Source organism: Calidris pugnax, unplaced genomic scaffold (assembly GCF_001431845.1).
Source record: "Calidris pugnax isolate Ruff unplaced genomic scaffold, ASM143184v1 scaffold512, whole genome shotgun sequence".
NCBI lineage: Eukaryota > Metazoa > Chordata > Aves > Charadriiformes > Scolopacidae > Calidris > Calidris pugnax.
Window position 1 is genome coordinate 25,912 of NW_015091251.1, and position 14,269 is coordinate 40,180.

The 14,269-nt window shown below is 55.5% G+C and overlaps 1 protein-coding gene across 1 annotated transcript in view; it reads right to left on the reverse strand.

The window, feature by feature from the left end:
* The window catches only part of LOC106898701 (dynamin-2), a 41,208-nt gene that overhangs the window by 15,517 nt on the left and 11,422 nt on the right, over positions 1-14,269 (reverse strand). Inside the window, exons 2-9 of the mRNA XM_014960111.1 lie at positions 13,783-13,856; positions 9,133-9,282; positions 8,656-8,859; positions 7,140-7,238; positions 5,506-5,666; positions 5,254-5,396; positions 2,151-2,286; positions 677-744 (exon numbers count right to left, since the gene is read on the reverse strand). Of these exons, the coding sequence (XP_014815597.1) occupies positions 677-744; positions 2,151-2,286; positions 5,254-5,396; positions 5,506-5,666; positions 7,140-7,238; positions 8,656-8,859; positions 9,133-9,282; positions 13,783-13,856 (1,035 nt within the window). The remainder of the gene's footprint in view (positions 1-676; positions 745-2,150; positions 2,287-5,253; positions 5,397-5,505; positions 5,667-7,139; positions 7,239-8,655; positions 8,860-9,132; positions 9,283-13,782; positions 13,857-14,269) is intronic.

Below are 14,269 nucleotides of genomic sequence, written 5' to 3' on the forward strand. Positions count from 1 at the left end.
AACCCCCCCCAACACCCCAAGAGAGGGTGCTGCTTCCCCCCAAAACGGGGATGAGAGAGCCCGGGTGCGGCAGCGCCACCAAAAAAAATGTAAGAATTAACTTTTTTGGTGGTTTTTAGGGGAAAATGGATACTCTTCCAGGCGGTGAAACCATCCCCTGGGGAGAGGGTTAAAGCAAAGAGAAGAAACTCTCCCTTCTTCTCATCCCCAGCCCAAAAGGGGGGGTTGGTTTAACACCAGGGAACCCCAAATTCCCCCCCAAACAGAGGAGCTCCCCAAAGCGGGGACCCGGAGGTGGGGGGGGGAGGCCTTTTTTTAGCCAGAAATGTTTAAAACTCACACTCCCTACCTTCCTCTCAAGGTCATTTCTTCCCCCACACAAGGGAATGTTAAGAGGAAAGAGAAATGTTATTTATTTTAGCTCATTCTCCTGGAGAGGGGGGGGGGACACAAACCCCAACCCAGCCCGGGGTGGGGGGGGGGAACGAATTACCCCTTTTAATTCCTTTTAAAAAAATGGAGGAACCTTGATTTTTTTTTTAGTTTTTAGCACAATTGGGTCTCGAGCTGACAAGCCCGAGGGGTCACCTCGCCCTGGGCAGGAATTTGGGGAGGGGGGAGAATTTATTCCCCCCCCCCTCCAGCTCCGGAGAGCGAGCCCCGCGCCCCAACTTGCCTCACTCCGTGGATGTTTTTGATGGCGTAGCTTATCTCTCTCCTCAAGTCCTTCTCATCAAACTCCATCTGAAGAAGGAGAAAACCACCATTAGAATTTTTGTATTTTTTATTTTTAATCTTTTGTCCTTTTTTTTAGCCCAAATCAGGCATCATCCCCAGGTGGAGAAGTCGCTCCCTCTCCAGGTCGGGTCGCTCTCGTTCTTTCTCTGATTAATTTATCTCCAAGTTTGAGATCTCACCAGCTCCCTGAAGTTGAGATCTTTCTCCCCAACTTCCTCCTGGCCAAGCCCCGTTGTGGGAGGCAAGAGGTTGGGCATCTCCACCCAAAACCAACAGTCCCCCCCCCCTCCTCCCCATCCCCAGAGTGTTCCCAAACATCCCCTCCTTCTGCAAACACTTCCCGGTGCCGGGAAGGTGCTGAGGGATTTCTGGGGGAGAAGAAAACAAAGAGGTGTCCCTCAGGGTTGGGTGCTGGGACCTCTTTTGACATCTTCATCGATGATCTGGAGGAGGGGATGGAGTCCTCCCTCAGTCAGTTCACGGATGACGCTACGTTGGGTGGGAGGGTTGACCTGCTGGAGGGTAGGGAGGCTTTGTAGAGGGATCTGGACAGGTTGGATGGATGACCAACGGGATGAGGTTCAGCAAGGCCAACCCCACACTTGGGTCACACCGACCCCATGGATGCTCCAAGCTTGGGGAAGAATGGCTGGAGAGCAGCCTGGTGGAAAAGGACCTGGGGGTGTTGGTGGCCTGTGGGTTGAAGATGAGCCAGCAGTGGCCAAGAAGGCCACCAGCATCCTGGCCTGGATCAGGAACAGTGTGGGGAGTAGGACCCAAGAGGTGATGGTCCTCCTGTCCTGGGCACTGGTGAGGCCCCACCTCGAGGGCTGGGTCCAGTTTTGGGCTCCTCACCACAAAAAAAAGACATTGAGGGGCTGGAGTGGGTCCAGAGAAGGTCAAGAGAGCTGGTGAGGGGTCTGGAGAGTATGAGGAGAGGCTGAGGGAGCTGGGGGTGTTGAGTCTGGAGAAGAGGAGGCTGAGGGGAGACCTTCTCATGGTCTAGAACTACCTGAAGGTGGGGTGTAGAGAAGCAGGGGTCGGTCTCATCTCCCAAGTTATAGGAGATAGGACAAGGGGAAACGGCCTCAAGTTGCACCAGGGGAGGTTCAGATTGGAGATTGGGAAACATTTCTTCACCAAAAGGGTTGGCCAGCATTGAAATGGGCTGCCCAGGGAGGTGCTTCACCAAAAAGGGTTGTCCAGCATTGGAATGGGCTGCCCAGGGAGGTGGTTGAGGCACCATCCCTGGAGGTGGGTTTGGTTGGGTTTGTTTGGGGTTTTGGGGTTTTTTTTTTAATCAGAGTTAGGTTGATGGTTGGACTAGATGATCTTTAAGGTCCCTTCCAACCAAGATGATTCTATGAAAACAGGGTCTGGTCTCCTCCCACCACCCCCAGCCTGGTTTTTACCTTCACCAGCTCAAAGGGGAACCTCTCGTGGAAAATGCGGTTGATCCTGGCGCCCCCGGAGAGTTCCAACGTGTCCACCTGGTCTCCAGAACCTTCGATCCTCTTCTCGAAGTCCACGCCGAACTGCTGGACCATCCTGGGGAGGAAGGAGAGGGATGTTGGGAGTTGGCAGGACCATCCACCAGCGCTGCTGGCTCCCAACCACGGGGTTATTCCGGGCTTTTCCGTGGAGGAAGCCACCAGCTGAGAGAAATGAGCCCCCGTTTCTGGCTGGGAGAGACTCTGCCCCATCTCTGGGGGCATCAGAAGGACATGGAGGTGTCGGAGTGGGGCTGGAGGAGGCCCTGGAGATGGTGGGAGATGCTGGAGTCCTCCCTGAGGGGGGGCTGAGAGAGTTGGGGGTTCAGCCTGGAGAAGAGAAGGCTCCAGAGACCTTGGAGCCCCTTCCAGTCCCTCAAGGGGCTCCAGGAGAGATGGGGAGGGAGCAGGGATCGGGGAGGGGAGCCGTGGGATGAGGAGGAAAGGTTTTGAGGTAAAAGAAGGAAGATTGAGGGAGAAATTGTTGACTCTGAGGGTGGGGAGAGCCTGGCCCAGGTTGCCCCAAGAAGCCGTGGCTGCCCCATCCCTGGAGCGACCTGCTCTGGTGGGAGGTGTCCAGGGATGGAGCTCAATGGTCTTTAAGGTCCAGGTTGCCCAGAGGAGCTGTGAGGTTGCCCAGAGAACCTCGAAGAGGTTCAAGGCCAAGGTTGGAGGGGACTTGGAGCGACCTGCTCTGGTGGGAGGTGTCTGGGGATGGAACTGGATGGTCCAAAGGTCCCTTCCCACCCAAACCCTTGTGTGATTCTACAAAAACCTACTGTAACAAAGCTTTGGTTTTTCGCGTGGGGTCGTCGGGGCGGAAGTTCTTGTACTCCTCCACCTCCTTCTCCAGGGAGAGCAGCTGGCTCTGCAGTTTGCTGCGCAGCGAAGGCAGCGTCTCCCGAATGTGGTTGGTGAGTTGCTGTGGGAGAAGGGAGACATTGAGACACCCAAACCCACCAGGGGCTCAAGGAACATCCCTTTTCCACCAAAAATTCCCTTTTCCACCAGAAATAAACCACTGGTGCCACCAAAGGCTGGGGAAGGGATCCAAAACCCACCTGGTTGAGGACTTTCTGCAGGTGAGGGGTGCCCATGCGGTCGGCCATGTGCCGGTAAGCGGGGTGGGAGAGGAAGAACTTCCTCTCGGCTGCCAGCGCCGCCCTGATGTCCTTCTTACCGTCGATGTCCTTCTGGCTTCGGTTGACCACGCCGATGTAGCCTGCAAGAGGACATGGTAAGTCCTCTGAAGTAACAAGGGCAAGTGGAAGGTCCTGCACTTGGGCCACAAGAACCTCCTGCAGGGCTACAGGCTGGGGGAAGTGTGGCTGGAGCTGCCTGGAGGAAAGAGACCTGGGGGTTCTAGTTGAGAAACGGATGAAGATGAGCCAACAGTGTGCCCAGGTGGCCAAGAAGGCCACCAGCATCCTGGCTTGTATCAAAAATAGTGTGACCAGCAGAAGTAGGGAGGTGAGGGTGACAAAACCCTGGAACAGGCTGCCCAGGGAGGTGGTGGAGTCCCCATCCCTGGAGGTGTTTAAGGGCCGTTTAGATGCAGTGCTGAGGGACATGGTGTAGGGGAGGACTTTGTAGAGTAGGGGAGATGGTTGGACTCCATGATCCCAAGGGTCTCTTCCAACCTAGACCATTCTATGATTCTAAGAAAGCCAATGGCATCCTGGCTTGTATCAAAAATAGTGTGACCAGCAGAAGCAGGGAGGTGATTGTGCCCCTGTACTCGGCACTGGTGAGGCCACACCTCGAGTATTGTGTCCAGCTTGGGGGGGAACCCAACCTCAATGGGGCATTATGAGTCCCACAGGGGCCCTAAATAGAGCCCGGGGCTCCAACGGAGGTGAGGGATCCTTCACCTGGGGTGGGCACAGCAGAAGGACACCAAATCCCCTCCATAAAGTGCTTCCAAGCCCCCAAAATGGTGTTAAATCCCAATATTTTGGCCAAACACCAGCAGCTCAGACCCAAGGTGTGATTTTTTAAGTGCTAACGCCCCAGCAAAGGCTCAGGGAGGGGGGATTGATCCGCGGAAGGGGATGGAGATGAGAGTGACCCGTTTTGGGGTTTTTTTTCGCAAATATTCCTCGGGTGGAAGCGGCTTTTTCGAGTCGGGGACGGCTGGAAATCACGGCTCGGGCATTTTATGGCAGCAATAATCAGGGGAATGGCAATAAACTGGGAGGTGTTCCTGATAAACTGGGAAACTTCGGAGAAGGGGGGGGTGGAAGGTGTTTTATCAGCGGGTGGAGAAGGCTGGGAATGGGGCTAAAGGGAGGAAATTTGGGAGCTTGGGAGTGAAAATGCATCTTGGAGGGACATCGGGGACGTGGAAGGTCCCTCCTGTGGGTCTATTCCTGGGGGATTCGGGGTGTCTTTTCCCTCAATTTTGGGGAAGAGCCACCGTGGGGGTCACTGGTGAAGGAGCTGTCGATGTGATGATGGGCTTTGGGGACGTCAGAAGGACACGGAGGTGTTGGAGTGGGGCTGGAGGAGGAGAAGCCTGGAGAAGAGAAGGCTCCAGGGAGACCTTGGAGCCCCTTCCAGTCCCTCAAGGGGCTCCAGGAGAGATGGGGAGGGAGCAGGGATGAGGGAGGGGAGCCATGGGACCAGGGGGAAGGGGTTTGAGCTGAAAAAGGGGAGATTTAGGGAGAAATTGTTGACTCTGAGGGTGGGGAGAGCCTGGCCCAGGTTGCCCAGAGGAGCTGTGAGGTTGCCCAGAGGAGCTGTGAGGTTGCCCAGAGAACCTTGAAGAGGTTCAAGGCCAAGGTTGGAGGGGGCTTGGAGCAACCTGCTCTGGTGGGAGGTGTCTGAGATGGAGCTCAATGGTCTTTTAAGGTCCAGGTTGCCCAGAGGAGCTGTGGGGTTGCCCGGAGAACCTTGAAGAGGTTCAAGGCCAAGGTTGGAGGGGACTTGGAGCGACCTGCTCTGGTGGGAGGTGTCTGGGGATGGAACTGGATGGTCCAAAGGTCCCTTCCCACCCAAACCCTTGTGTGATTCTACAAAAACCTACTGTAACAAAGCTTTGGTTTTTCGCGTGGGGTCGTCGGGGCGGAAGTTCTTGTACTCCTCCACCTCCTTCTCCAGGGAGAGCAGCTGGCTCTGCAGTTTGCTGCGCAGCGAAGGCAGCGTCTCCCGAATGTGGTTGGTGAGTTGCTGTGGGAGAAGGGAGACATTGAGACACCCAAACCCACCAGGGGCTCAAGGAACATCCCTTTTCCACCAAAAATAAACCACTGGGCTGGGGAAGGGATCCAAAACCCACCTGGTTGAGGACTTTCTGCAGGTGAGGGGTGCCCATGCGGTCGGCCATGTGCCGGTAAGCGGGGTGGGAGAGGAAGAACTTCCTCTCGGCTGCCAGCGCCGCCCTGATGTCCTTCTTACCGTCGATGTCCTTCTGGCTTCGGTTGACCACGCCGATGTAGCCTGCAAGAGGACATGGTAAGTCCTCTGAAGTAACAAGGGCAAGTGGAAGGTCCTGCCCTTGGGCCACAAGAACCTCCTGCAGGGCTACAGGCTGGGGGAAGTGTGGCTGGAGCTGCCTGGAGGAAAGAGACCTGGGGGTTCTAGTTGAGAAACGGATGAAGATGAGCCAACAGTGTGCCCAGGGGGGCAAGAAAGCCAATGGCATCCTGGCTTGTATCAAAAATAGTGTGACCAGCAGAAGTAGGGAGGTGATTGTGCCCCTGGACTCAGCACTGGGGAGGCCACACCTCGAGTGTTGTGTCCAGTTTTGGGCACCTCAATCCAAGAGAGATCTGGAGGTGCTGGAGCGAGCGCAGAGGAGGGCAACGAAGGTGGTGAGGGGGCTGGAGAATAAAATCTTATGAAGAGTGATTGAAAGAGCTGGGACTGTTTAGTTTGAGGAAGAGGAGGCTGAGGGGAGACCTCATCACTCTCTACAACTTCGTGAAAGGACACTGTAGAGAGGCTGGTGCTGGGCTCTTCTCACAGGTAATTAGTGACAGAACGAGAGGGAACGGCTTCAAGCTCCAACAGGGGAGGTTTAGACTGAACATTAGGAAGGAATTTTTCACCCAAAGAGTGGTGTTTAAGGGCCATTTAGATGCAGTGCTGAGGGACATGGTGTAGGGGAGGACTTTGTAGAGTAGGGGAGATGGTTGGACTCCATGATCCCAAGGGTCTCTTCCAACCTCAATGATTCTATGGTGGCTCTCACTATGGATGGATCCAGCTCAAAGGTGTCCCAAGGACCCTGTGGCTCCATCTCCCCCAGGAGAGGGGTGGCATGAAGGACCAGGACCCCCCCAGGAGGAGCCAGAAGGTACAGGAGAGACCCTCAGGTGTGGTTTGAAACACCATGGTTCTCCACACGAGAGACCAGGGGTTGGGGAAGGGAGGGTTGGGGGTGACACAAAGCCCTGGTGGCTCCTTGTACCTCGTCGTAAAGGAAGCAGCTTGTTCTCCAGCACGTCTCTGATCTCACTATGGATGGATCCAGCTCAAAGGTGTCCCAAGGACCCTATGGCTCCATCTCCCCCAGTAGAGAGGTGGCATGAAGGGCCGGGACCCCCCCAGGAGGAGCCAGAGGGCACAGGAGAGACCTTCAGGTGTGGTTTGAAACACCATGGTTCTCCACACGAGAGACCAGGGGTTGGGGAAGGGAGGGCTGGGGGTGACACAAAGCCCTGGTGGCTCCTTGTACCTCGTCGTAAAGGAAGCAGCTTGTTCTCCAGCACGTCTCTGGCGTCCGTGCCTTCATCCATCAGGTCCAGCTTGGTGATGACGCCGATGGTCCTCAGTCCTGGGGCAACCATGGAAAGGAGCAATGGGTTAGTCCCACAAACGAGCAATGGGTTAATCCCACACCACACGAGAGACCAGGGGTTGGGGAAGGGAGGGCTGGGGGTGACACAAAGCCCTGGTGGCTCCTTGTACCTCGTCGTAAAGGAAGCAGCTTGTTCTCCAGCACGTCTCTGGCGTCTGTGCCTTCATCCATCAGGTCCAGCTTGGTGATGACGCCGATGGTCCTCAGTCCTGGGGCAACCATGGAAAGGAGCAATGGGTTAGTCCCACAAACGAGCAATGGGTTAATCCCACAAACGAGCAATGGGTTAATCCCACAAACGAGCAATGGGTTAATCCCACAAACGAGCAATGGGTTAATCCCACAAACGAGCAATGGGTTAATCCCACAAACGAGCAATGGGTTAATCCCACAAACGAGCAATGGGTTAATCCCACAAACGAGCAATGGGTTAATCCCACAAACGAGCAATGGGTTAATCCCACAAACGAGCAATCCTTGGCAGGTCCCACAGGGTCCCATCCAGTGGGAGTTGGAATATCTCCAGAGATGGAGACCCTCCCACCTCTCTGGGCAGCCTCTCCCAGGGCTCTGCCACCCTCAAAGTCAAGAAGTTCCTCCTCATGTTGAGATGGAACTTCTCATCTCCCAGTTTGTGCCCGTTCCCTCTTGTCCTGTCACTGGGCACCACTGGAAAAAGCCTGGCCCCATCCTCCTGACACCCAGCAGCCAGGAGATCCCCCCTCAGCCTTCTCTTCTCCAGACTCCAAAGCCCCAAGTCCCTCAGCAGAGAGATCCTCCAGCCCCTCATCATCTTCGTAGCCCTTTGCTGGACCCTCTCCACCAGTTCCCTCTCCTTCTGGAACTGGGGAACCCACAACTGGTCCCAGTGCTCCAGATGGGGCAGAGCAGAGTGGGGGGGATGACCTCCCTTGAGGTTCTCCACACTCTTCCTGATGCCCCCCGGGATGCCGTTGACCTCCTTGGCCACCAGGACCCCTTGGTGGCTCGTGGGCATCCTGTTGTCCCCCCAGGACTCCCAGAAACTGGGGAACCGAGCGCTGAGACTCCACCACCGGGGCGGTTGAAGGTTCCATCCCTCCATCCCATCCTCCTCATGTTGAGATGGAACTTCTCATCTCCCAGTTTGTGCCCGTTCCCTCTTGTCCTGTCACTGGGCACCACTGGAAAAAGCCTGGCCCCATCCTCCTGACACCCAGCAGCCAGGAGATCCCCCCTCAGCCTTCTCTTCTCCAGACTCCAAAGCCCCAAGTCCCTCAGCAGAGAGATCCTCCAGCCCCTCATCATCTTCGTAGCCCTTTGCTGGACCCTCTCCACCAGTTCCCTCTCCTTCTGGAACTGGGGAACCCACAACTGGTCCCAGTGCTCCAGATGGGGCAGAGCAGAGTGGGGGGGATGACCTCCCTTGAGGTTCTCCACACTCTTCCTGATGCCCCCCGGGATGCCGTTGACCTCCTTGGCCACCAGGACCCCTTGGTGGCTCGTGGGCATCCTGTTGTCCCCCCAGGACTCCCAGAAACTGGGGAACTGAGGGCTGAGACTCCACCACCGGGGTCGCTGAAGGTTCCATCCCTCCATCCCACAACTGGAGCAGCAACGAGGGCAGGAGGAAAACGTCCCTCTTACCTTGAGGATCAACTTCTTTTGCCATCTTGAGGGCGTCCGAGTTGGCCAGGTCCATGTTGGCCGGCGTGACGGCCAGGATGAGGCTGCTCTCCCGGCTGATGAACTGCAGGATCATCTCTTTGATCTGGTACTCGATGTCCTGCGGCTGGTCCCCCACTGGCACTTTGGTGATCCCCGGGAGGTCGATCAGAGTCAGGTTCAACACTGAGAGGACAGAGAAACCACGGGGCTCAAGGGGCTGATGGTGGGACCTGAAGCTGGAAAACCCCCTTCCAAAGGGAGAGTCACCCCTATATTTCCTCAGGGGGTGGCCCAGGAAGTCCCCATGGACCCCCCCAAGTTGGTGTAAGAGCAACCCAAGGTGGGCAGCACCCAAAATTTGCTTTTAGGCCTAAAACCCGCAGCCAGCGGGTCTGAAAATGCTGGTTTTTCACCCAAGGGGGGTCTCAAAGTGGGGCAGAGGAGGAGCTGGCTCACCGTGGGGCGAGTAGACGCGGAGGTTGATGGGGACAGGAGAGATGCCCTTGTTGGTCCCCGTCACCCGGTCGGTTTCCGCTTCGATCTCCTGCCGCACCTCGTCGAAATCCGTGAACTTTTTGGATTTGCAGTGCAAAAACTCGGCATATTCTGCAAGAGATCGAAAAGCAAATCAATAAGAAGAATAATTAATGATATGAATGATTAAAAAGGACGATTTGGAACCCAGCACGGGATGCAAAGAGACAACCTCGCCAGCAGAATCATCGAATCATAGAATTGTCCAGGTTGGAAGGGACCTCCAAAGGTCATCTAGTCCAACGCCCAGACCTTCAACCTGGAGGGCTCCCTGGTGGGTTCCAAGTCATGGAATCATGGAATCATGGAATCTTCTGGGTCAGAAGGGACCTTTAAGGTCATCTAGTCCAACCCCCCCAACCAGACCAGGTTGCCCAAGGCTTCATGGAGCCTCTCCTTGAATATCTCCAGGGATGGGACCTCAACCACCTCCCTGGGCAACCTGTTCCAGGGCTCCACCACTCTCACACTCAAGAACTTTCTCCTCATCTCCAACCTAAATCTGCTTTTCTCCAGTTTGAAGCCATTTCCCCTTTTTCTGTCATTGACAGATACATTGATCAAAATGTTGAACATCACTGGTCCCAGCACGGACCCTTGAGGGACACCAAGTCACCTGTGACTTGGGAGAAGAGACCGACCCCCACTTCTCTACACCCTCCTTTCAGGGAGTTGTGGAGAGCAAGAAGGTCTCCCTGGAGCCTCCTCTTCTCCAGCTGAACACCCCCAGCTCCCTCAGCCTGTCCTCGGAGCAGAGGTTGCTCCAACCCCCCCGATCATCCTCATGGTTCTCCTCTGGACCCTCTCCATCAGGTCCATCTCCTTATACTGAGGGCTCCAGACCTGCACATAGTACTCCAGGTGAGGTCTCACCAGAGTCAAGTGGCAGAATCCCCTCTCTGGACCTTCTGGCAACGCTTCTTTTGATGCAGCCCAGGATGGGATTGACCTTCTGGGCTGCAAGTGTCCCCTGCCTGCTCCTGTCCAGCTTCTCCTCCACCAGCACCCCCAAATCCCTTTCCTCAGGGCTGCTTTCCAATCCCTCACCCCCCAGTCTCTACTGATGGCCAGGATTATTCCAGCCCAGGTGGACTTGTTCTTGTTGAACCTCATGAGGTTCACCTGGGCCCACCTCCCCAGCCTGTACTGATGGGGAGGATTGTTCCAGCCCAGGTGCAGAACCTTGCATTTGCTCTTGTTGAACCTCATGAGGTTCACCTGGGCCCACCTCTCCAGCCTGTCCAGGTCCCTCTGAATGACCTCCCATCCCTCTGGTGGATCAACACCACCACACAGCTTGGTGTCCTCCACAAACTTGCTGATGGTGCCCTGTTTGTTTTCACCCACCGCCCTCTTTGCCTTTCAGTCCCCGACAATTGCTTTAAATGTGGTTTTTTGGGGTTTTTTGGTTTTTCTTTTTTTATTGCCTGGGCTCCCAAGGCTGAAGAAAGCTCTTCAGCTGCCAAGATGCTCTGGTGGGGGGACGGGGAGCTCCTCGTGCTGCTGGACGTGGCCTTCCCACCCTCCAGCTCCAGCAGCCAAGAAGGAACCGCAGTTTCCCTCCCTCCACCTGCGCCGCCAGCTCTTTCTTCTTTTTTTTTTTTTTTTTAATTTATTTACTTAATTCACCCTCCAGATTTCTCACTTGGTTTCACTCCGTACCCCCCGCAGCCAACAGCAACCCCGAGCTCAAGGAACCAAACAGTGAACCCGGGTGCCAGGAGGCAAAACATTAACCCAGGAGATGTCTGGGAAGTGAAAAACCAAAGAGCAGAAAACCAGAAAGCAAAACATAAAATAAATAAATAAATAAATAAATAGAAATTTTAAAAAACCTGCTTTTTTTCTGGGTTTTTGCACAGTCGTCTGAGATTTTCCAAAAGGGTTTTGGAATCCCTGAGCTTTTTCCTGCTCGGAGGGGAAGGGGGGAAGAGAGATGATGCTCCCCCCACCAGGAATAACACCCCCCGGGGCTCCTCAAAAAGGGATTTTAGGAGATTTGGGGCCACGACTCGTCCTCGGGGAGGGGAGGAGAGGGATGGGGTAACTCATTTCCTCCCTCAGAAACGGGATTTTAGGAGATTTGGGGCCACGACTCGTCCTGGGGGGAGGGAGGAGAGGGATGGGGTAACTCATTTCCTCCCTCCGAAACGGGATTTTAGGAGATTTGGGGTCACAACTCGTCCTCGGAGGGGGGGGGGGGAAGGGGGGGGAAACTCATTTCCTCCCTCAGAAACGGGATTTTAGGAGATTTGGGGCCACGACTCGTCCTGGGGGGAGGGAGGAGAGGGATGGGGTAACTCATTTCCTCCCTCCGAAACGGGATTTTAGGAGATTTGGGGTCACAACTCGTCCTCGGAGGGGGGGGGGAGAAGGATGAAAAAACCTGCTTTTTTTCTGGGTTTTTGCACAGTCGTCTGAGATTTTCCAAAAGGGTTTTGGAATCCCTGAGTGTTTTCCTGCTCGGAGGGGAAGGGGGGAAGAGAGATGATGCTCCCCCCACCAGGAATAACACCCCCCGGGGCTCCTCAAAAAGGGATTTTAGGAGATTTGGGGCCACGACTCGTCCTCGGGGAGGGGGGAGAAGGATGGGGTAACTCATTTCTTCCCTCCGAAACGGGATTTTAGGAGATTTGGGGCCACGACTTGTCCTCGGAGGGGGGAGAGGGATGGGGTAACTCATTTCCTCCCTCAGAAATGGGATTTTAGGAGATTTGGGGCCACAACTCGTCCTCAGGGAGGGGGGAGAAGGATGGGGGAACTTATTTCCTCCCTCAGAAACGGGATTTTAGGAGATTTGGGGCGACGACTCGTCCTCGGGGAAGGGGGGAGAGGGATGGGGTAACTCCCTTCCTCCCTCAGAAATGGGATTTTAGGAGATTTGGGGCGACGACTCGTCCTCGGGGAAGGGGGGAGAGGGATGGGGTAACTCCCTTCCTCCCTCAGAAATGGGATTTTAGGAGATTTGGGGCGACGACTCGTCCTCGGGGAAGGGGGGAGAGGGATGGGGTAACTCCCTTCCTCCCTCAGAAATGGGATTTTAGGAGATTTGGGGCGACGACTCGTCCTCGGGGAAGGGGGGAGAGGGATGGGGTAACTCCCTTCCTCCCTCAGAAATGGGATTTTAGGAGATTTGGGGCGACGACTCGTCCTCGGGGAAGGGGGGAGAGGGATGGGGTAACTCCCTTCCTCCCTCAGAAATGGGATTTTAGGAGATTTGGGGCGACGACTCGTCCTCGGGGAAGGGGGGAGAGGGATGGGGTAACTCCCTTCCTCCCTCAGAAATGGGATTTTAGGAGATTTGGGGCGACGACTCGTCCTCGGGGAAGGGGGGAGAGGGATGGGGTAACTCCCTTCCTCCCTCAGAAATGGGATTTTAGGAGATTTGGGGCGACGACTCGTCCTCGGGGAAGGGGGGAGAGGGATGGGGTAACTCATTTCCTCCCTCCAAAACCTCACGGGGTGGGGGGGGAAATACCAGCCCTTCCCTCCCCCGTCCACCCCCACCGGTTCCTGCACCCGATGACACCTTATCACGGGAAGGTGGAGGTTTTGCAATCCCTTTTTACATCTTCTGGGCACCAGAAAGGAGTCATCACTCAAGAAACAAGGTCCCCTGAATTAAAGGATGGGGTGTTTCATCCCGGGGGGAGGAAATAAGAGAATTTCCCCCCCTGGAGAACAGGCTGGGTGATGTGTAAAAAGCATAAAAAGCATAAAAAAACGTGTCTGGCTGGAAAACCAACCCTCCTCCTGCCCCGTGAACCCGGGCAGAGGGTGATTTCACAACCAGGGGAGAGGGAGAGAAGAGGAACTGAGTCATGGTGGGGGGAAGAAGCTGAGAAGGCTTTGATTAGAAACCACTAATTAGCGCTCCTGCTCCGACCCAGCGCCCCGGATCCTCAGGATAATGGCACCTTTGGGGAAAACAGGAATTTTCTGCCGGAGGGGAGCAGAAGGAGGGACCTAAATGGACCTAAAAGTGTCACCAATTCAGCCCGTCCTCTTCTCCCCCGTCAGGATAATGGCACCTTTAGGGAAACCAGGAATTTTCTGCTGGAGGGGAGCAGGAGGAGGGACCTAAATGGACTTAAAAGTGTGAATGCTTCAGCTCATCCTCTTCTCCCCGCTCCCCTGCAGCCTCCCAGGCCCCTGTCCCCCCCCCCCAGAACCAGCACGATGCGGCTGGAAGGGGCCAAATTGCTATTTTTTAACCATATTGCAGGGATTTAATCCATTCTGGGGAATAAATGAAGGTCACAACCTGCCACAGAAGCCTCCTGAGGGACAGACCCTGCTTTTTCAGTGTTGAGGGCTGAAATTACAGACCCCTCCTCTCCCCTTTGCCATTTCCAGGGTGGTTTTCACACCCCCCTCCGAACAGACATTGCCCCCCAGCAGCCAAAAAACCCTGCTGGAGGAGCATCCAAAGGAACCAGAACCGTTGCCAAGACATTCATTAAGCTCGTTAAATGATAAATCTGAGGAGCCACGTTTGCCAGCCCTGGATTTTGACCAAATTCTCCCTCTTTTGATGGGGGATTCGGGCAGATCCTCCCGCCCTGACCCTACCTGTCTTGGAGAAGATGAGCTGCAGGATGAGAGGTCGCCGGGTGACAATTCCAGAGCCTCGGGGAAGGAAGTCCCTGCAAGGAATTAAAAAGACAAATATTGACCAAGGTGGTGAAATGAGGGAGGACGGAGTTTATCAGCCCGATAACGGGAGGAGCTGGGAAACACACGGATGATCCCGGAGAATCGGTTCCTGCTCTGCAGAGGGAGCTGGGAGAGGGCAGAAGATATTCCTGGGAGGACAGGAATGTGCTCCCCCCGTCCCCTCCCCGGCCCAAGGCCGCCCTCCCACCCCAACGCTATCTCTCTCTGCAGAAAAGAGCCCCGGCTGAGAGGGGACCTTGGAGGGTAGAGCTGCCAGGAGGGATCCCCGGGAGGAGAGGGGGAGCAGGAGAGGAAGAGGAGGAGAGGGGGACCAGGAGAGGGGGACCAGGAGAGGAAGAGGAGGAGAGGGGGACCAGGAGAGGAAGAGGAGGAGAGGAAGAGG